The sequence below is a fragment of the Meles meles genome, chromosome 6, assembly GCF_922984935.1.
Source record: "Meles meles chromosome 6, mMelMel3.1 paternal haplotype, whole genome shotgun sequence".
NCBI classification, from domain to species: domain Eukaryota; kingdom Metazoa; phylum Chordata; class Mammalia; order Carnivora; family Mustelidae; genus Meles; species Meles meles.
Genome location: NC_060071.1, coordinates 65101266 through 65121117, shown reverse-complemented (window position 1 = coordinate 65121117; position 19852 = coordinate 65101266). Strand labels below are relative to the sequence as shown.

Sequence of the window (19852 nt, the reverse complement as noted above, 5' to 3'; positions counted from 1 at the left end):
ATATTGGAGGCACTGAATGATTTTTCAAATACATGCTGCACCCTTTCCAATTACTGATGCAGCTTTTGCACCAGGAAGTGTGGACCAGCAGCAGCAGCAGATCAGCAGCAGCAGCTCCTGAGAACTTGTTAGAATGCAGAATCTCAGGCCCCACCCTAGACCTACTGAATAGGAGTCTACATTTTAACGAGATTCTCGGGGGATTTGTCTGGGGGATCTTATTTGAGGCAGGAGAGGCACATAATAGAGCTAGCCACATAATAGAAAAGAAAAATATAAAACAGAACAGAACCACTGTTCTACTTTTGTATTTTTTTTTGACCCCCACTTCTCAAAATTGATACAGTTAAATGACTTTGAAAAACATATTGTGGGACTCAAGAAAGCAAACACAAAATAATCCACCCTATATGACTCTATATGAACTTTGAAAAAAGAGCTACTTTCATCCATGATGTTGTAAGTCCGGAGAGAGATTACCATTGGGGAGGTGGGAGGAGGCAGAGGTTGGGAGGGGGCCCCAAGGGTTGATTCTAGAGTGCTGGTAATACTGTCTCTTGATCTGGTTGCTGGTTATTTGGATCTGTCTGCTAAAATTCTTAAGGACTGTGTACTTCGGGTTGGTCTATTTTTTTTTTTTTTACATGTTTCCTATACTTCAAAAAAAGGTTTTAAAAAACTCTATTTAATAATCACCTACATCAAACCCCTGACCATGGGGGAGCCAAGATGCTAGGTAGGGGAAAAGAAACTGAGCTGAGAAAATTATTGACACAGATTTAATCACTGGTAGGTAACTCTCACTTAAATACTTACACACTTACACACAGACACACTCATACTAGAACTCCTGTTTTTTGTTTGTTTGTTTAAGTAGGTTCCACGCCCAGCATGGAGTCCAATACAAGGCTTGAACTCACAACCCTGAGATCATGACCTGAGTGGAGATCAAGAGTTGGATGCTTAACGGACTGAGCCACCCAGGAGCCTCCTGTACGTTTTAAAAGGTGCCTTCTACTGACCTGCATTCACCCAAAAGATAACGTGATCCTGATAGAGCTGCCTAAGGGTGCCCTCTGGAATGCTGGTGGGAGAGCGAGCCCAGGCTGTGCTCTCTGACTTCGCAGGTTTCAAGCCTGAATTGACCAATCATAGCTATATAACCTTGGACAAGTTACTAACCCCCATTTCTGTCCTATCCGTGGATGATCATTATGTTGCCATCTTGTAGGAATGCTCTCTGTATTAAGTGAGATAATATATACGAAGTGCTTGGTGCAGTGCCTGGCACATAATAGGAGTCCATTAATGGTAGACGAGTACTTGAGGGTAAAGCTCTTCTCCATCAGTAATTCCCAAACACTACTTCACAAGTAATCATTACCTGCAGTTAAAGCTAATCACAGCAGGAAACATTCTGAAAGCCACTTCCCTGGAAGTGAATTCAGGTCTCACGATCCACACGTGGGAACCAGAATCTGGAGTACCAGCACCAGGTTTTTCAGGATGCTTGCTTTCAGAAGCACCCGCCCCATTCCATTGCCTTGAGCCAGCAGGATAATACCTGTGTCCCTCCCTGTCTTCCCACACCCCTCGAGGGAGAAGGGCCCAGTTCTCGCACCTCCTGCTACATGTTCCCATGAGCTTGCTTGCAGAGCTTCTAAGCTATGGGGTGCCTCGATAGTCAAATAGTTAAGCGATTAGGTGTCTGCCTTCAGCTCCAGTTATGATCCCGGGATCCTGGGATCCAGCCCCACATTCCACATCCGGCTCCCTGCACAGCAGAGAGTCTGCTTCTCCCTCTCTCTCTCTGCCTACCACTCCCCCTGCTTGTGCTCTGTGTCAAATAAATAAATAAAATCTTAATAAATAAATAAAATCTTAAATAAATAAATAAAGCTTCTAAATTAAAGGTTTCAGGTGGAAATAGTTAGAAGCAAACTTCATGGTCTTATTTCTAGCACACTAGACGCATACATTTTCTCTTTGCTGTTTCCTCCCGGTTTCCCCTGGCTGCCAGCAATGGTATAAAGGTGAGAACAAAATCTCCACACCCAAGGATAGAAGGAAAGTCTGAAAGAGGAAGAGACAGCCAAAGCCATCTTTGTCCTTGTTCCAAGATAAAGAACTTTTTCAAAACATTTACATTTTCAAAAGGTCAAGGGCAGCTATCTCTAGGTGGTAGAAATACAGGTATTTGGCACTTTTAAAAATGATTTTCTACACTTTCCTTACTGTCTACCATGACCATGTATTATCTTTAATGCAATTACCATTCTTTGGGGTCTTCTGTAATTATAAAAGCATTTTGTGCTCTGTGCAGAAAACTTGGAAGGCACAAAGGAAAACAAGTCCCTTTAACTCACATCATGTAAAGATAACAGCTGTTAACATTTTGGCATATGTCTTTCCAGATTTTTCTCTACGCAGAGATGCTTCATTTTTGCAATCTGGAAAAAAGTAAACAGTTGAGAGACAAAGCCTTGGGTCTTTAGTTCTCAATTTTATTTCTGTTTTTAAACAGCTTCTAACGGCTTGGAAATATCCCTAACAGCAGGGGCCTGCCCCATGCAATCCGGGGGCTCCCCTAGCCAGGACTGGGGTCTAGGCTCCAGTAACTCCCTCTCACCCACACCAGCCATCAGGCCTATATTCTGTCTGTATCTGGAGACTTGGGACAGAAGAGGGTCTCCAGTGAGAGGGGAAATTGGGACTAAGGGACACTGCATGGAAGGATTGAGCTCAGACACAGCTGCCTTTGTTAGTCTTAGGATATTTTGGGATTTGGTAGCATGCTCAGACAGACTGTGGGAGGGCGTAAAGAGGGGCTCCGGGACTCCTCTCTGGCCTCACACGTTCCTGGGCAGGGCCTACAGCACGCCTTCCTCTTGCTGGGCTGGGTGGACTACCTTTACAGGCTGGGCAAACGGTAGCCTGCAGAAATCCAGCATGCCTTGCTATGACCTGGTCAGCTGCACATGACTCCTGGCCTAGGCGGGGTGGGTCATCAGGAAGGGGACGCGGACTCAGACTTGAGAGTGCCCCACTGCCTCCTACAGCAGCACTTGGGACCTGACTGCATCAAACCCTTGCCAACTCTCACCTACAGGGAATAACACAAGGGCATCTCTCTGTGTGCAGCAGCAACCCGCACACTTGAACCCCAAGCACAGGCAGGGCTGGGCCCCCAGGGGGTAGGGGGTCAGAGACACCTCAATGCATGCACTGAAGCAGCAGGGGCTGCTGGGCCAGAGAGTAGGGGCCCACAGGGCTGGATCTACCCTCCCCCAACTCCTCTCCACACCCATGGTAACCATGGAAACATAACCACCCCCTCCTGCCAGCTGCCTGGGTTTAGGCAACCAGGCCTGGCCCACCTCCACCCAGCCACAGCCTGAACTGATGCCAGGCAGGCCAGAGTGGCCGCAGGAAGAACTGGGATTGGGCCATTTGGTCAGTCCAGGCGTTCAGCGCAGCTCGGGAGGACTACCACAGGAGCCTCCACGCCATGCTGCCTGGGCTAGGGTCAGCCGGGGCTTCATCGGCCAGCAGCATGGCCCCGGACACCCCTAGCCTGTGGGCTAACAGCTACTGTGGGGCAGTAGCCCTTGCTGCAGCAGCAGCAGCCTCTGGGCCTCACCCACGGGGCTTTCCGGCTGCTGCTCCTCCTGCCTGGGCCGCTCGGCCAGCCCCCCAGGGCTGAGGATGTACCGATAGTCACTACTGGGGGTGCCCCCCACTGCCCCCACACCACTGCCATCCCCGGCGCCACTGCTGGCCTGGTCCCCGCCAGGCAGCTCCAGGGGGCCTCCCTCGGCCGGCTCCTTGGCTCTCTCCAGGTTGATGTACAAGGGGTCCTGGCTGGTGGACAGCACGGACAGGTGGCCCAGGATGCTTTCCAGCTCCATCCGCAGGCACGTGAAGCTCGGCCGCTGCTTGGGGTCGGCGCTCCAGCACTGGTACATGAGCTCATACCTGGGGGGAGAAAAGCGGGAGGGGAGGCAGTAAGAAACCACAAGGGGAGGCAGAGAGGCCCCTTAAGCCTACAGAACCAGGATTTGGAAAACTTCCTAAACACGCCCATACGAAGCCCATACTTACAGTGTATCAGGCCCTCGTCTAAGTATTTTACATTTACTATTTAACTCTCACCACAACCCTGTGGAATAAATCAGTCCTATTTTACCACTGTGGAAACTGAGGGCCAGAGAGGTTAAGAACCTTGACCAAGGACACAGGTGGAAAGTGATGGAGCTGGCTCTGTCCTAGTCAACGTGGGTAGGGGGCATGAGGAGTGTTTTTGCTTTGCAGAATCCGGCAGGAATCACTGTTATTTTAATGGCAAGGATTTGAACAGCCACCTTTTGTCCTAAATCCCCACCCACTCAGGATGACTTAAATCTTCATTGTTCCTGGACACTTTTGTATGTAGAAAAGCTTCTAGCCCTCTCCCCTAGGGAAGGAACACTTTTTACACACACTTTCAGGAGCCTTACAGATTCCCTGAGGTCTTATTCCTGTTCCCCGGGGAAAGCCTCAGGCTTAAGGAAAAAAAAAAACAAAAAACACAAGAACTAATGGAAGGGGATTGAGAACAGACACAGTCAGAGCAAATGCCTGACTCTCTTGTGCCCACAAACAGAAGCCCCAAACACTGTCCCACACACTGACCCTCCTGACAGAGGCCCCCAGTGATGGGCGGAATGGTGCCAGACATCGAAGAGGCCATGGAAATGGTCCGGGGCCATGGGGATGTGGCCCAGCTGGGCTACATTGTCAAGGCTGTGCTAGGAGCCAATTGGCGCCTGTCCACCAGGCTGGCTGGTAGGAGGCCAGCGCCCGCCCTATTGACAACACTAGCTCCGGCCCAGGAGGAAACTGAGCTGGGGCCTGGTCCCCGATGCCCAGTGGAACCTCTGCTGCTCCAGAAGCCCAAGCAGGCTGCAACTACAGGGAAACCTGAGCTCCTGCCTCTGCCACGCCCTGAGCTGTGCTCAATGAGGAGGGGTAGGGTCTGGCTCGAACCCTCAAATCTCCTTCTCACCCACAGTCCAGGATCCCCTTTAAACCTTCAAACTTTAAACCCACTGCCCTAGAGAAAGAGGACCCCACCATTCAGGCTGGGCCTTCTTGTGCCTGTCCCTGTTCTTGGCCCACAGCAAGAAGTAGGGAGCAGATTCCTTCCCCAGATCACTGTGGACTATCTCCCCCTGGTACTAGCGAAAACGTCCTCCAGCGCCTCAGGTAGACTCTGGCTTTTACAGGGTGGGAAATACAACACTAGAACGGACAAAGTATGTCCGGCGTCATCGTTAAGAGGCACCTATTCTAAAAACACAGGGATCTAGGTTCACATCCCAACTCAGCTACTTAATAGCTGTGTGACCTTGGCCACGTTACTTAACCTCTTTAATCTTAGTTTCTCATCTACAAAATAGCGATAATGATAGTCTTTTCCTTATAGGGTGAGAAGGGGATTGAAAGAATGCCTGTAAACTACCCAGCTAATGCTAGTCTTCCAGTCATGAGGGGTTTACAACCCTCCCCTGGTTGGGGGGGGATAATCCCGACCCTACCCTGCTCCCAAGGGCTCCGGGCTTTCAGAAATGAAACGTGGCAGTTCCCTTCTCCCCAGCATCTTGGGTCTCTCCACTCCCTTAAGAGGAGGCCAGCCTCCCGCACCCCCGCACCCCCTCCTTGTCTAGCGGAGGAATGTAACACAGCAGCAGTTTTTTCTTGCCCTGGTGCCGTCTTCTCTGAGGGGGAGGGAGGGCTCAGCCTGGGAGGTTTTCTTAGACTAGCTGGGGACTGAGAAGGAGCAGGGGTGGGAAGAAGGTGACAGAATCCTGCGCTATTGCTCAACCCTGTACCTTCTGCCCTTGGGGTTCCTGGTTCTTCCTGGAAACTGGAGAAAACAGAGTGTAAGAAAGGGTGGAATAAAAAGATGACAGGAGGGGCGCCTGGGTGGCTCAGTGGATTAAGCCGCTGCCTTCGGCTCAGGTCATGATCTCAGGGTCCTGGGATCGAGCCCCCGAGCAGGGAGCCTGCTTCCTCCTCTCTCTCTGCCTGCCTCTCTGCCTACTTGTGATCTCTCTCTCTGTTAAATAAATAAAATAAAATCCTTTAAAAAAAAAAAAGATGACAGGATGGGAAACGGGGAGAGAAAGGAAACAGGGAGTTGGCAGAGGAAGAAGGCAGCTTGGGGTGGGGGTTGGTCCTCCTTCTAATGACAAGGACATTAAAAAAAAGGTCCCAGTTGAGGTTCTGGGCTCCTACTGGACCAGCAGCTGTGGCGGCAGCCAGCACCTGAAACTCCAAATTCCTTCCTCCCCAAATCCCCTTCCCAGGGCACTCACACATCCTCTATACAGTCCGGAGGCTGTTTCAGGCGGTTTCCGCCGATGAGGTAGTTGTAAATCTCAGCATTCTCAATGCCAGCGTACGGTGTCTGCCCGCGAGTCATGATCTCCCACATGGTCACCCCGAAGGCCCACTGGGACGGAAGCAAGTTTGGAGGGGAGATGTCACTAGGTTTCCTGGGCAGGGCAGAGCCCTAAGCCAAACATACCTCAGGGCTCTAAGGGGGCAGCCCAAGCCCAAAGGGACGAGGCTAGGTTCTTGAGGACTCTACAGGGCCGGCCACACCGCCGGCATCCCCATCAGACTTCACTGTGCCACCCAGCTCACCACGTCACTGTGCACAGTATACAGGTTGTCAGCCAGGCTCTCCAGGGCCAGCCACTTGACAGGCAATTTGGAGGCACAGCCCTGGCGATAGTAATCCCCGCTGTAGATCTTCCGGGAGAGCCCGAAATCGGCGACGCACACTGTCATGTCCTCTGCCAGCCTGTGAGGGGTGTTGGAGGATGGAGTCGGCCTTAAAAAAACTACGGCATCTTGGCTCCCCAGCTGTCCCCACACACAGCACACACTGTCCCAGGTGAGAGCTGACCATGAACTAGTCCTCCTGTCACAAGCTGCTCCGCCCCCGGCCCCCATCCCCCAGCCCTCTAGAATTCACATACATGCAATTCCGAGCAGCCAAGTCTCGGTGGATGAAGTTGCGGGAGCTCAGGTACTCCATGCCACAGGCAATGTCCACCATGAACCGGACCAGGGTCTGCAGGGGCAGGTTCTGGTGGGCAGACAGGGCAAGTTCAGGCCCCATCTGCTGACCCACCCAGGCAGGGTAGGATGAAGGGGGTTCCCTGGCCAGAAAGTCTAAAGACTTGGGATTACTGAAAGGAGGGGACTTAGCGGGGCTTCCCAAGGCAAAGAAGTTTTGGGAGACCTGAGAGAGCATCCCAGAGTCAAGACACTCCCAGAGCAGAGCTCCAGAGGTCTCTTCTCCCAGAATGGCCCTGGCCCGCCCTAAAATTCTCAGCAGTGCTTTGTGAGGGAGAAGGAAGCCTTCTAACATCGAAAGGGTCAAAGCCAGCCTGCCTCTCTTCCTAACCAGCTCGATCAGCCCTGCCCACCAAGCCAAACTCTCTCCCAGGGTCTTTGTCCCTTTCCAACTCCCCACCAGTCCACCCCAGGCACTCACAAAGGGATTCTCCCCAATCCGGGAGGCGAGCAGGAAGGCGTGCAGGTCCCCATGCTTCATGAAGGGCAAAATGACCATAGGGATGGGGAGACGGCCTTTGGCCCTGCTGCGGAGGCTCACCCCTGGGGACAAGAGAGAGTCAGGAGCAGGGCACACAGCAGTCAAGAGATGGCTCAGGGGTCTGCATGAGTCTCCCACCTGCTAGCTCCTACTTCCAGCCCTGACTCTGTTACCTCCCTCTCTGTAAGTCCACACTGGCCTACCTACTGGTGACCACCTAAGATGTGGCTGCCCCCAGATCTCTGCAGCATCTACTTGTCCCCTCCTTTTCCTCTGTTCACATGAGCAGTCTTTCAGTGCAGACCTCTGGTACAGGGCCCACACAATAAACCCCTTACCTGGAGGGGGATCAGAGTTCAGCCAGGGCCTTCCTCGCGATTTTGCTCCCTGCTTACTCACCAGTTAAGTCCGAACTTCTCTCCTACAGGCTGCCCTCCCACCTTGGGGGAGCACACTTTTAGCCCTATTGTGTATCTGTCGCTCCTCAGGAAGGAGCTCACCAACAAGCTTGGCCACGTGTGGGTGGTCAAATTCCTTCATGCAAGCCGCTTCCCTGAGGAACTCTTCAATGTCACTTGAAGCAATGATGTCAGCTGGAAGAAAAGGATGGCAGGGAGGAAATAAGGGAGATATGCCCCCAATTCTGGTCTATGCCTGCATGCAGTGGGGCTCTCCAACCATCTCTCCACTTGCTAACAGTCTTCCCTTTGGTTCAGACAGCTGTAATCACCCTGAAGGAGCCCAGAGGACAGTCACTGCTCATGGCAGAAAGCAAAGGCGAGGGCACAAAGGTGTGTGGGTTTATGCTTTTGAATTATTCACGTGGCACAGGTGGCATCCAGTTAGTGCTAACTAACTCTTCTTGGAAAGTCTAGGGGCACAGCAGAGCCTACTTCTGGCTCAGTCCCCCTTGCCACACCTCACTCCGTGTCTCCTATTCTCCACTCACCTTTCAGCATCTTGACGGCCACTTTCACAAAGGAGCCATCCTCCTGCTTCAGCTGGGCCTCCCGCACCGAACCGAACTCTCCTAGGAACAGATCCAAACAACGGTGAGGGTCCTTGCCCTACCGCCCTCCCACCCCCTTTTCTCCAAGGTGACCCTCCTCAGGGACACAAATCACTAGATTCCGGGGCCACTGCAGGAAGACTCCCTTGTCTGCATCCCCAGCCACCATTCCCCGAAATAGCCCACACTCAGGAGTCTTCAAGCATATTCTGTTCACAGGAGCTGCCCCAAGCCCACACCCTCAAAGCACGTGGAGCCATCGAAGACAACCTCCACTCAGCTAATCCCCACGCAGCCTCACACACCTTTGCCCAACATCCGGCCCAGGGTGAACTGCTGCTCAGGGATGAGCACGTCCTCCAACTTGTCCTTGAGCTCATCACTGATGCCCAAGCTGTCCACTGTGGGGAGAGAGAAGAGGGGCCTCCTGGGCTCCTGACCCGAACCCCAGTCTCGGCCCTCAGAGCAGACATGAGCTTTGTTTGGCTCTCCCATAGCCAGGACGGTAACCTCCATGAGGGTAGGTCTGTGTGTCTTTTCACTGTCGTGTGCTCAGGACTCATGGATGCTCAGACACACTGGCCAAACCCATGAGCCAGCAAAAAGAATACAGCTAGGGGCATGAAGGCAGCCCACGTTTCCTAAGATTCCCATACTCACACGTGGCCTCAATGCGCTCAGGCCGCTCTCGATTGAAGGACCGGGCTGCCCGGAAGTGAACGGCTGGCTCCCCCCGGGCCATGACACTGTCAAAGGCTTGCCTAAGGGGAAACCCCAGAGTTTGAGTCAGCTCCAAGATCGTCCGTCACCTCTTGCTTTTCCCTCCTTGTCCTTACCCCCTTACCCGAACCGTGTCTCCTTCCGCCTCTTTCGAAGCAGGATGAGGGCCAAGGCCGCGGCTGTCACCAAGGCTGTCAGCACACCCAGGACCACAGGCACCCAGGATGTGCGGCTGTGGGGAGGGCCCTGCTGGCCTATGAGAGGAGACAGGGCCAGTGGCATAAGCGAGGCTGACAAAAGGAGTCCCGATGGCCATCGGGCCTGGACAAGAGGTTCTCTTGGGTCCATAAAGGTCCGGAGTGGAAAGAAGCCCCAAAGGAAGCCCCAAGGGTTCCTACCCTGTCAGTGACAGGCCCTGGCTGTTGGAACCTACAAATCCACCAGGGCCTTCTATGCTAGTGCTGGGGCAGAGGGAGGAGATGGGCATATAGTTCAAATACCAACCCTGGCCTCAACAGCTGAGTCTTTGGGTCTATTAGGAGCAAAGGTTCTGCCCAGCATCTTCCACCAATCTAGGTTGCCCCTGAAAGCCATGACCCATCCGCCCTTCCCCTACAGGCTCACCTGCATGGTCATGCGACAGGACCACCAGTGGCTGACTCCAGGGCCCACAGCCAACCGCATTGGAGATGCACACACGCACAGTCAGGTCCTTCTGCGGGTCCCAGCCTGTCAAGTTGGCCCTGGTCCCCTCCACTGTCAGCTCACCCTAGAGCCCGGAAAAGCCCCCATCCCACATTTGAGTCAGAGAAGGCCTCCAGAGAGGCCTGAATGCAGAAAGTGGTCTAGCTAGGAACCCAGGAGGCAAGGGACACTGTGGGTTCAGGGACCCCAGGAACACAACCTGCTGAGAGTCATCACATTCCCCTTCCAGGCTGCAGAGGCCTCCCCTGAACACAAACAAGGCTCAGTCCCTGCAGGCAGTGGCAGGGGCTGGGAGGGAACCAGGCTGGGGATAAGAGCCTTATCTGTGCCCTCCCCCAGTTTGTTCAGGAATGTGCTTCCTGCTTTACAAATGAAGTGGTCACCACCACCGGATGCAATTCTAACCGGACATAATCCAATTAAGGAGGGAAGCCTGCAGGGGAAGGTGGGGAAAAGTGGACTCTCTGGGATGCTGGGAAGCCCAGCCCACCAAAGTCCCCTGGCCCCACCAAGGACAGCCATTCAGAAGCTCTGAAGGTCTTGGGTCCTGAAGGCTCACTCTGGTACCCTTGGAGAGTTGAGGTTTATCTCCCCTTACCTGGGTTCCGTTGTCTTGAACCCAGGACAATTTATAAGGTCCCAGGGGGCCTTCCAAGGGGCCCTCAGGGATCACTTCTTCCCACTCCAGAATGAGGCCTGAGTCTGTGCGGATGGCATGGAGGTTCTGGGGAGCGCTGGCTGGGGCTGTACCCAAAGAGAGAATACCGCTAAGAGCCCTGCCCTCCCCACCATCACTATCCCGTGCTAGCCTTTGGAACCAACTCTCAAGAGCTACACAGCTCAAACAGCTACAGGTATGGGTTAGAACCGGCCTCCCAGTTCTGACTGCTCTCACCTTTGGTCCTGTGGAGGAGAGGTGAGCAATGGCAAGGCCCCACAGCACCCCACTAGGTACAGCGCTGCTCTTAGTTACTGCCTCAGAAGCATCCTTCACCCTTTCCCCCTCATAGCCCCACCAACTCTCAACAATTGCTAAGAGAACTCCAAGCAAGTTCCTGCCACAGGAACTTTGCACTTGCCGTGCCATCTTCCACAGTGATTTCCCCTAGCCCCAGTGTGGCTTGTTCCTTATCAAACTTCTCTTTATCAGGGGTATGCCTAGACCACCTTAGGAGAACTCTTCCTCACCATACTATCAGCTCTCCTAATTTGCATGTTTGCTCCACCCCCTAGTACTAAAGCTGCAGGGGAAGGGACTGGATTCATCTAGTTCATTGGTATGCAGCAGACACTTGGTTGTTTGCTGAAGGAGGCAGGACCCTCCCTTTCAGGTAAGCTCTCTCTCCAGCAACTTCCCTCAGAACTGAAGTCAACATTGCCTGTTCCCCACTCAGGCCCTGCCCAGCCACTCCGCCCCATAAGTCCCTTACCTAGGCCCTTTGTCCGAAAGGGCACCCAGTCAGCATATGGAGAAGGCCCCAAGGCGTTGGCACAGCGTACCCTGAGGCTGTAGTTGGTGGCAGGTGCCAGGTCCCGGAGGAGGCAGGTAAAAGGTGGCACAGGGACCACCACAGCCAGGACCTCCCAGCCTCCTGGAGCTCGTGTCACCTACAGAAGAGCAGCAAAATAACGATGAAGAGGAGTGAGACAGAAGATGGGACAGGCCTGGGTGGGAGCAGGGGTCCCAGGAAGGGGGCTGTATCTTGGAGTTAATGCCTCCTCTAAGCCTATCAGCAAACACTTGCAATGCACCCTCTCTCACCTGCCCCCACTTTAATAACACAAGGATCCTCACCTCCACGCCTTTGCAAATGCTGCTCCCTGGCCTGGAACTGCTCTTCCTAGCAAAGCCCAACTCTTCTTTTAAAACTCAATGCAAACACCACTTTTTCTGCCAAGGACTTTGCCAACTACTCCAGAAAACTCATACCCTTTTTCGCTTGGTACATAACTCGGTTAGAAGAGCTCCCATTTATTATAACTACATGCCAGTGCAAAAGAGTCAGTTTCTCAAGGGCAGAGTTCCTGGGAGTCTAGGGACATCGTGAACCAGGCCTTCACCTCGTATTTTTTAGGGGGCCCACCACAAGAGTACAAATGGAGAGCCACGTACCATGTGGCTAAGTATTTAAATGTTAGAATCAGCTAACAAATTACTAAACAAAATATTTCCTATGATGGTATATGGACAAATGAAGCTTCAAAACAAACTGGAAGATCAGTTTTGCATTTATAATCCCCTGATCCCTGGGATTCCCAAGCCAGAATGTGGTGGCATAAGAAAAGCCAACCTGTGGGCCAAGGGTCTATACCCAGGGGAACACCAAATGCGCAGGTGTGGACAGTGCTGCCTGCATACCAATTCCCCTAAGAGCTGTCCTTTGGACTTGAGGTGCACAAACCATGCCCTCCTAAGGACAGACCAGGGAAGAGGCCTACACAGGTCCTAGAAGCAGACTGGGGGCCATAGTAGGTCTTGAGTATCTAGAAAATGGTGTAGGGTGGTAGTTGGGGGAAGCAGGGGCAGGTAGCCTCATGATCTAGATGGACATATCCCCTAGTCTCTACGGCCTCCCTGCCCAAGGGCAAGGAATGCTGCCAAAGGAGGGCCAGAGTAGGGTCCTCCAAATTGTCCAGCCCAGAGCAGGGGCCTCTCCTGCCTGGGGGAACTGGCTACAACAGTTTCAAAGGCACTCCTTAAATACCTCTGAGTAAACAGATGAAAATAAACAAGGCTGCATTGCCTCTTGTTTTTGATATCACCTCACCCAGGCTTTCTACTCTCTGGGGCTTCGAACCCCCTCCAATCGCCTTGTTCTCTTTGGCATGAGTCAGGGGATGGGGCACAAGGGTATCAGCTAAATCAAAGGTTTGGGGTTTTGCTGACAGAAGAAACACCCCTCCAGGCATCTCAAATCTGCTCTGCTGATCTGCTTTCCAACCTGAAGAATGTATGGGTTTGAGCCAATTTGCCCAGTCACTTGGTGACCAGAGCACCCTGTGGGAAGAGGCAGGCTGGGCTGTTCCTGGTAAAGGGGCAACACCTGGAGAGAGCTAGGGACCCAGCCCTGTGGACAAGTGTAAAGTGTAGGTCAATGGGATACCACTGCGAACAAAGCGGCACTGAGGCAGCCACAGAAGGAACATGGCCAGGAGAGCCTGTCCCCTCGCTTCCTACCTGGACTGTACAGGACTGGAGGAGGGCCCGGCCATCGGCACCTGGCGTCCAGGCCACGCTAGCATTGCTGCTGGAGAGCTTTGTCACTGTGATGTTGAAGGGGGCTGCAGGCAGTGCTGTGGACAGGAGTGACAGTCAGCACCCTGGACTTCAGTGCCCAGGAAGGACAGGAGGAAGCAGAAAGCAGGGGCATCAAGCCTCAAGTCCCTCCCTGAGGTCTGGGGCTCCCCCCACCACCTGACAATGGCTACTCAGCACTCCCAGAACCACAATCATAAACAAGCCGAGAAGCCAGTGGGGGAGAGCTGCGCATACCAGGGAGTATGTTGGCTGGCTGTGGGGAGAAGTCGCCTCTCTCTGAATCAGGGCCCCTATCTAACCAAGGAGTAAGATAAGATAGTGGGTGTGGTGGGGGCACAGGGGTGGGGGGCACAGTACCTTCGCCTTGGGAGAGACAAATGAGAGGCAGCCCCTACAGCCACAACCCATCCCCCCCCCCCACACTGGCTCCCTCCCTCCCATCTTATCTCCCTTTATGCACACCAGCCTTTTGGATCTCCGCTATCCTGCTAGGCAGTTTTCCCGGTTTTCCCCAGCCCGGTTCCCTCCACTGTGACTGGCAGAAGCAGGGCTGGGCATGAGCCCTGACCATCTCCTGCTGGCTCCCTCTCCCCTCCCTCTCTGCCTCCCTCCCAAGGACTCTGCTTCGTGATGGGAAATCTGCTGTGACGTCAGGTTTCTATTCTCATCTCAGGTGCTCTCACTAGGGATGGAGCTCTGCCAATTAACCCTTCATCCCTCAGATCCCAGCAGGGCCTCGGGAAGGTGGAACAGGAAACACCAAATGATTTTGTAACTTCATCTGCTGCACACGCCCCTGCCTCACTCACCCTCCCTCCCGCCAGTCCTCCTACCTTGAAGGCGAACAGTGGCTGGGCGAGAAGAGGCCAGGCCTTTAAGGTTGTGAGCTTCGCAGGAGAACACCGTGCTCTGGGTCACCCCTGATGCCACAAAACCTCAGTCAGCACCCCCGCCCCCAAGCAGCAAATTCCATTCAGCCTGGGACCGGGGAATGGGGTTTATGCAGGCTCTGGATCTGAATATCCTAGAAGTCCCTCCAACCAGCGGAAGGGGCTAGACACTGGGTACGACCAGGGACTCTGGAGTCTAACGAGCCTGGCTATACCCAGTGCTGGGGCTCTGTCTTCTCATCTCCAGCATTGGGTGAATTGTGCAAACCAAATGAGGGAACTCACCTAAAGCGTGTGGCACACAAAAGGAACACCCAAGAAGGTTATACTATTCCCCCTGCCTCAGTCCACCTCCCACATATGGCACAAAGCTGCCTCCCCTCTCTGTTCACGCCTCTACTGCACATTCCAGAGCCCTTCTCAGTTTGCCCTATACAGCAGCCCCATCATTGTTGATTTGCATTCTTCGTCCTGCAATAGTTCTCAGCTCCTTATGCATGTGTCTTGTCTCCCCAATTACACTAATTCCTTGGGGGCTGGACTGACGGCTTCTATTTCTTTTGTATTCCCGCGATCCCCCGCGGTGCCTAGCACAGTGTGGTGTGTGGAGTAGGAGTTCAGTGAGTGCTTATTATCTTGCGGGCTGCCGGGGAGGGTCCCAACCACGCACATCTGGAGAGAACTGAACCGAACCTTCCCTCTCATGGGCTCCAACCCACCACCTCCTGAACAGACCCCCCAGCCCACCTCTTCTCAAGATTCATATTGGGGACTTGACACGTCCAAACCTATCCCTCCCACCGTCCAGCATGTGAGACCCGGCTCAGACTCCCAACTTCTTGAGTCAGTTCAAGCCTCAACCAGGAACATTAGCTTCATTTCACAGAGAAGTGAGCCTCACAAGCCTCGTTATACGCCTGAGGGTCTTGGGACCCAGGTGGGTGTGCAGGTGTTGCGGCTTTGGGTCTAGCTGCGTGGAGATATGGATAAATATAGTTGTTTGAGAAAATGTCTAGAAATTTCTGGAAAGGGCCATTAGGAGAGGAGGCTCCTGTTTCTTTGTGCTGCACCTCCCTCCCTTTGCTTCTCCCTGCCATTCCCCACTCTGCAGCCCTAGACTGTTGTCTTCTAGGCAAGTCGGCCAGACACTCCTGCAAGCTCTGCGTGGGCTGGTTCCTGGCTCCTTCCCTTGGGAGGGGTGGGGGAAATGGGTGTCCCTGGTTTCACAGGACTCCTCTCCCAGGACCAGCTGTGCATGGCCGGAGCTGCTGTGCAGGACGGAAAGAGGCTCCAGTGGCCTCAAACACACCTGGTAGGATCGCCACTCATCAGCTCACCTAGCCAGCCCTGCACACCTGACTAACCATCTTAGTAATGGTGCAGCTCACGTCCCCAGGCCCCGGGGTGAGCTCCGGACACTCACAACAGCCGACCTGGTGATTTACACAGATTTGCACACTGCCAGTCTCACCACCCCTACTCAAAGCCCCCTCCTGCAGCTGCTCACCTGTTACATTTAAAACAGAAGGAGAGGGGGCGGGTCCCCCAACCTTTGTGCCTCCTCTCCACCACACAATGGTAACAGGTTCGGGGGGACCCACAGCCTCACAAGACAGTTGGAAAGGGGCATTTGGTGGCACTGCCAGATCTTTGGGCTCCACGGTGAAAAATGGCACACCTAAGGAGAAAGAGGGTTGGGGAAAGAATCTTGCCCCTTCCCGGTTTCCAACTACCCAAACCACAAGTTTGCTACCATTTACAGTCCTCTATGCAGAAGGTCCTACAGGCCCCCTTAGGATTGGATCAACCGCCAAACAGGTGGCTAGCTTGACGGGGGAGCTTCTCTTCTTTGGGCACCTTAGGAATATCCTTTATGCTGTCCCCTTGGGCTCTTCCCAGACCCGGTCCAACAGCCTTCTCAGAGCAGGGGAGGAGGCAGAGGGTGGGGAGCTGGGGGAGGGTCAGAAAGGGAGGGGGAGTGGGCGGAAGCCTTAGCAGAGTTCTGCTGGCAGGCCCCAGATCCCGTTCAGGGCCCTTTGTTACTTTCTTAGTCACTTTGTTTTCCTGGGCTGAACAGCTCTGAGCTCCCACAGCTGCGGATCCTTCCTCCCCTCCCCCATCCCTCCTCCCCCTCCTGGCCTGGCCACTTGGCAGAACAGGGTCCAGCCCCAGATGGGTGCTTAGACTTGCGGCTCAGACAACTGAAACTTACTGCACCCTATACATTGGAGGTCCTTACTGCCCCCTTAGCTGTGAAATACCCAGACTCCAGTGAGTAGGGTCTTCCCGATGTCTGGGGTAGGCCTGGAGCCTGGTGCAATCAGGCCCCAGAGGGCAATGGGGCAAATCAACTTCCACTGAGCTTTCTTCCGCACAGGTGTAGTCACTAGCAGACAGCACGTGCATCAGGCCGACATGCCCACCCATGTCTCTGCTTCCTCACCTTCTACCGTGAGCCACACTGGCTGGGAGGTCTCCATTTCACCCCCATCCTCCACCTGGCACCAGTACCGGCCTGCATCAGAACGCTCCACTGACTTTAGGCTGTGGAAACAGGATACCAGGCTCACCTCTTAGGGTCAAGGTGGGGGCGGGGGGCGCAGCTATGCCGGGCAGACTCAGTGGGTTGAGCCTGCCCCCACTTCTGGAAGTTTCCTTAGGTTGCCAAATTAAAGAAAAAACAAAAACAACCCCACACCACTAGGCATCAGCAATGCCCCCAGCTCCCAAGCCCAAGGAAAAAGCACAACTTGCCCCCAGGTTGGCATGCCACACCCTCCCCCACCATCCTGCACCTGAGGAAGCCAATCCAGTGCTGCTCACTGACTGGGATGTACACCTGATCCACACTCTGGACCACAGCCCCATCCTTCACCCACTGTATCTCCGGCTCCTCCATTCCCTCCACACTGCAGTTGAGCTTCACAGGCTGCCCCTGAGACACTGTCAGCTTCACCGGGGCTCCCATGAGCTTCAGGCCTGAGAGGTGGGAAGGAGAAAGTGTCAGCCCACTTGACAGGGAGACTGTCTCTGGAAATGTCCCCCATCGGCTTCCAGAACCTAGTTTCTGGGTCAGAGGGCTCATCCTCAGCTAATGGTCAAGAAAACAGAGGCTGGACAGTGTGGGCAGGAAGGTGGCCTGGGCCTTGGCTGGGGGAAGGAAAATGACAAGCTCTCCAGGCACCAATTCTGCCACTGCCAAGATCCCCCCAGCTCTAAGGAAGTGACCTTTTCCCCACACCTCCTGACTGGGCGATGTGAAGTTCAAGTGCAACCACCAAAAGGCAGGCAAGCCAGGCTAAAAAGGTGGGGCCCTCTTATACACCTAGGCAGGTACTGCCCTGGGAATGACAGCTGCACCCATGGAGATCAACAGGCAGCCAGCTCTCTGCCGGCCCAGGGTGTCTGGCCAGACTTCACACTGCTGCTGGCATCCCCCTGTACCCCACCCCGGCAAATGAAAGGAGGCTGAGGAAGAGAAGGAGGGGGTGCTCCCCTGAAGTGGAGAACATATGGCTGCAGAACCACGTCAGATCAAACACATGGCAGCCTTCCTGGCAGCCACCGGCTCTATTAATACCTGAATGTGTGCAGGGGCGGGTGCTAGGGAAGTGGGAGGGAGGAGGAAGGGGAGGGGCCCTGAGCAGGGAGCCCAAGACCCCTGAGCTACTGTCACACCAACAGGAGCCACCTTGGGGAACACTACCCTGTGCGTGCTGACAGACAGACACACTTGCACACACACACACCCCTCTCCTGATCTCCCGGCGTGTTTTTAAGCAGAGGAGCAGGTGAACTATCCACATAGCTGAATCCAGTCCTGCTTCACCCTGCCCGTTGCTGTGAGACTCTAGGCAAATTCCTGGGCTCTCTGATCCTGAGATACACACCTTTCCCGTCTTGTAAATACTGGTCACTCTCTGCCTTCCCTTCCCTGAGAATGGCAGAGAGTTCGGTCTCAAAACCAGGTGCCAGCTCTGCTGCTGCTGCTTTAGCCTGTGACACAGGGCCGGTCACGGGGCAAGGAGAGATAACCTCACACCCCATACACACCCAACAGTCCCATAGGTGTGTCCTGTGAACTTGGAGAGGCGGGGTGCTGCAAGGAGCACTCGCTCCTACCACCGGCAAATGCCTCAGTGGCCACGGGGGAACACAAGGATAACCCCCACAAGGCCACCTTGCTCCCGCCCATCCTCGCCAGCATTCCCGGGTTCACGAAGCTCTGACTGAGTACAGGAACTAGCATGTGTCCAGATGTTTTCTGCCACTGGGCACCCTCACAGCTCCAGTGCCCAAATGGTGTAGGTGTGCCTCTTGGGCGCTGAGTCCAGCCCCTGCGGTTTCGGAGTGGGACTTTCCTGTGTAAGGCGGGCAGAATGGGGTCCCCAGAACTGGGAGGGGGGAGCAAACAACTAGATACGTCTAGGCGGGAACATCCGGTTCCTAACACCGCACCCCCCCCCCACCGGACCATTCAGCCCACAGCCCCACTCCTTTCCCTTCCACCCTGCCAGAAGAGCCCCGGACGCGACAAAGTTGGGGGTGGGGCCCCGGCCAGAGAACCAGCAGCGGACACTGCGCTGCGCCCCCTCCCCCAGCCCCCAAGCCTCGGCGTTCCAGCTTGGGTCCCCCCACCCAAGTCGCCCGCCCGCCCAGGCCCAGGGCTCGTTCCGCTGCGATCCCTGGGCGCCCACCCGGCCGCGCCCCTCCGCAGCCCCCGGCGTTCCGCTGCCTCCCGACCAACCCCTACCTGCGGCCGCGGGCTCCGCGAGCAGCAGAGCGGCCAGACCCGCCAGCAGCAGCGGCGGCGGCGGCGGCAGCGGCGGGAGCCCCGGCCGCCCCATGCTCCGCCTCAGCGCCATCGGCGGCGACGCCGCACCATGCCGGGCCCGGCCCGCGAGCGACAAGGGAGGAGGGAGGAGGGACGGAGGAGGAGGGACGAGAGAGGAGGGCCGCGGGAGGGGCGGGGGCCGGCCCGGGGGCGGCGCTGGGGCCCGCGCCTCCGAGACCCGCGCCCGCTTCGAGTCGCCCCGGCCGCCGTCAGCAGCGCGGGGTCCCGGGGGCCGCCGCTGGGCCACCGTGGTTCTTCCACAGCCGTCGCCGCCGTAGCCGCCGCCGCTGATTCATGTTCTTCTGCGAGCCGCAGCCTCCTCCCCAGCCCTCCCGCCCGCAAGCCTGAGCTCGTACCGCCCCCCCGCGGAGCCTCGGGCCGCTGGCTCCCAGCGCCTACCCTGCCGCCGCCTGCCGGGCCGGCCCCCGCCCACCGGCCTCCCCAACCGCGGCGGGACCCCGGACCAGCTTCCTCAGGGCCGACCGGAGCTCGGCCGGGTGCCTGGGTGGCGCACTCAGCCACGCCCCTCCTTTCCCTTAACACTCTCCAGCATCCTTTCAAACCCAGCACTCCAGATCTTGCTGTCAAATCTCGCTAAAACCTCTCGCACCCCAACTTTTGTCCAGGCTCTGATGCCAGAATCCCGTCCCCCTTCTCAGGACATGAAGCATCTCAGCCCCCTAAATTCCCAACCGTCAGAGCCCCCGAAATCGTGACTCAAGGCTCCCCCGACTGGACTTACTAACACTCCTTCCTGCCTCTTTCTTGAGTCTTTCACCCAAAATTCCCTTACCCGTGCTCCATTTCCCACCCCTTTTCCTCCAGGATC

At 55.2% G+C, this 19852-nt stretch overlaps 1 protein-coding gene across 2 annotated transcripts; it reads right to left on the bottom strand.

Moving 5' to 3' along the window:
* Positions 1-2483: 2483 nt before the first annotated feature.
* TYRO3 (TYRO3 protein tyrosine kinase) lies at positions 2484-19604 on the bottom strand. 2 transcript variants are annotated; one of them, XM_046010010.1, is made up of 19 exons: positions 19423-19604; positions 16985-17168; positions 16633-16733; positions 15697-15867; positions 14133-14219; positions 13219-13334; positions 11471-11648; positions 10639-10784; positions 9960-10104; positions 9460-9589; positions 9276-9376; positions 8921-9016; positions 8556-8636; positions 8107-8199; positions 7547-7668; positions 7026-7135; positions 6688-6847; positions 6357-6493; positions 2484-3975 (listed from the first exon to the last, which is right to left on the bottom strand). In XM_046010010.1, the coding sequence occupies exons 2-19, from the start codon at positions 17155-17157 to the stop codon at positions 3582-3584; spliced, it is 2541 nt and encodes an 846-aa protein (XP_045865966.1). In that variant the 5' UTR covers positions 17158-17168; positions 19423-19604; the 3' UTR covers positions 2484-3581. The 2 variants fall into 2 exon arrangements, with proteins under 2 accessions (XP_045865966.1, XP_045865965.1); XM_046010009.1 differs by lacking the exon at positions 19423-19604 and adding an exon at positions 18943-19314.
* Positions 19605-19852: the final 248 nt, after the last annotated feature.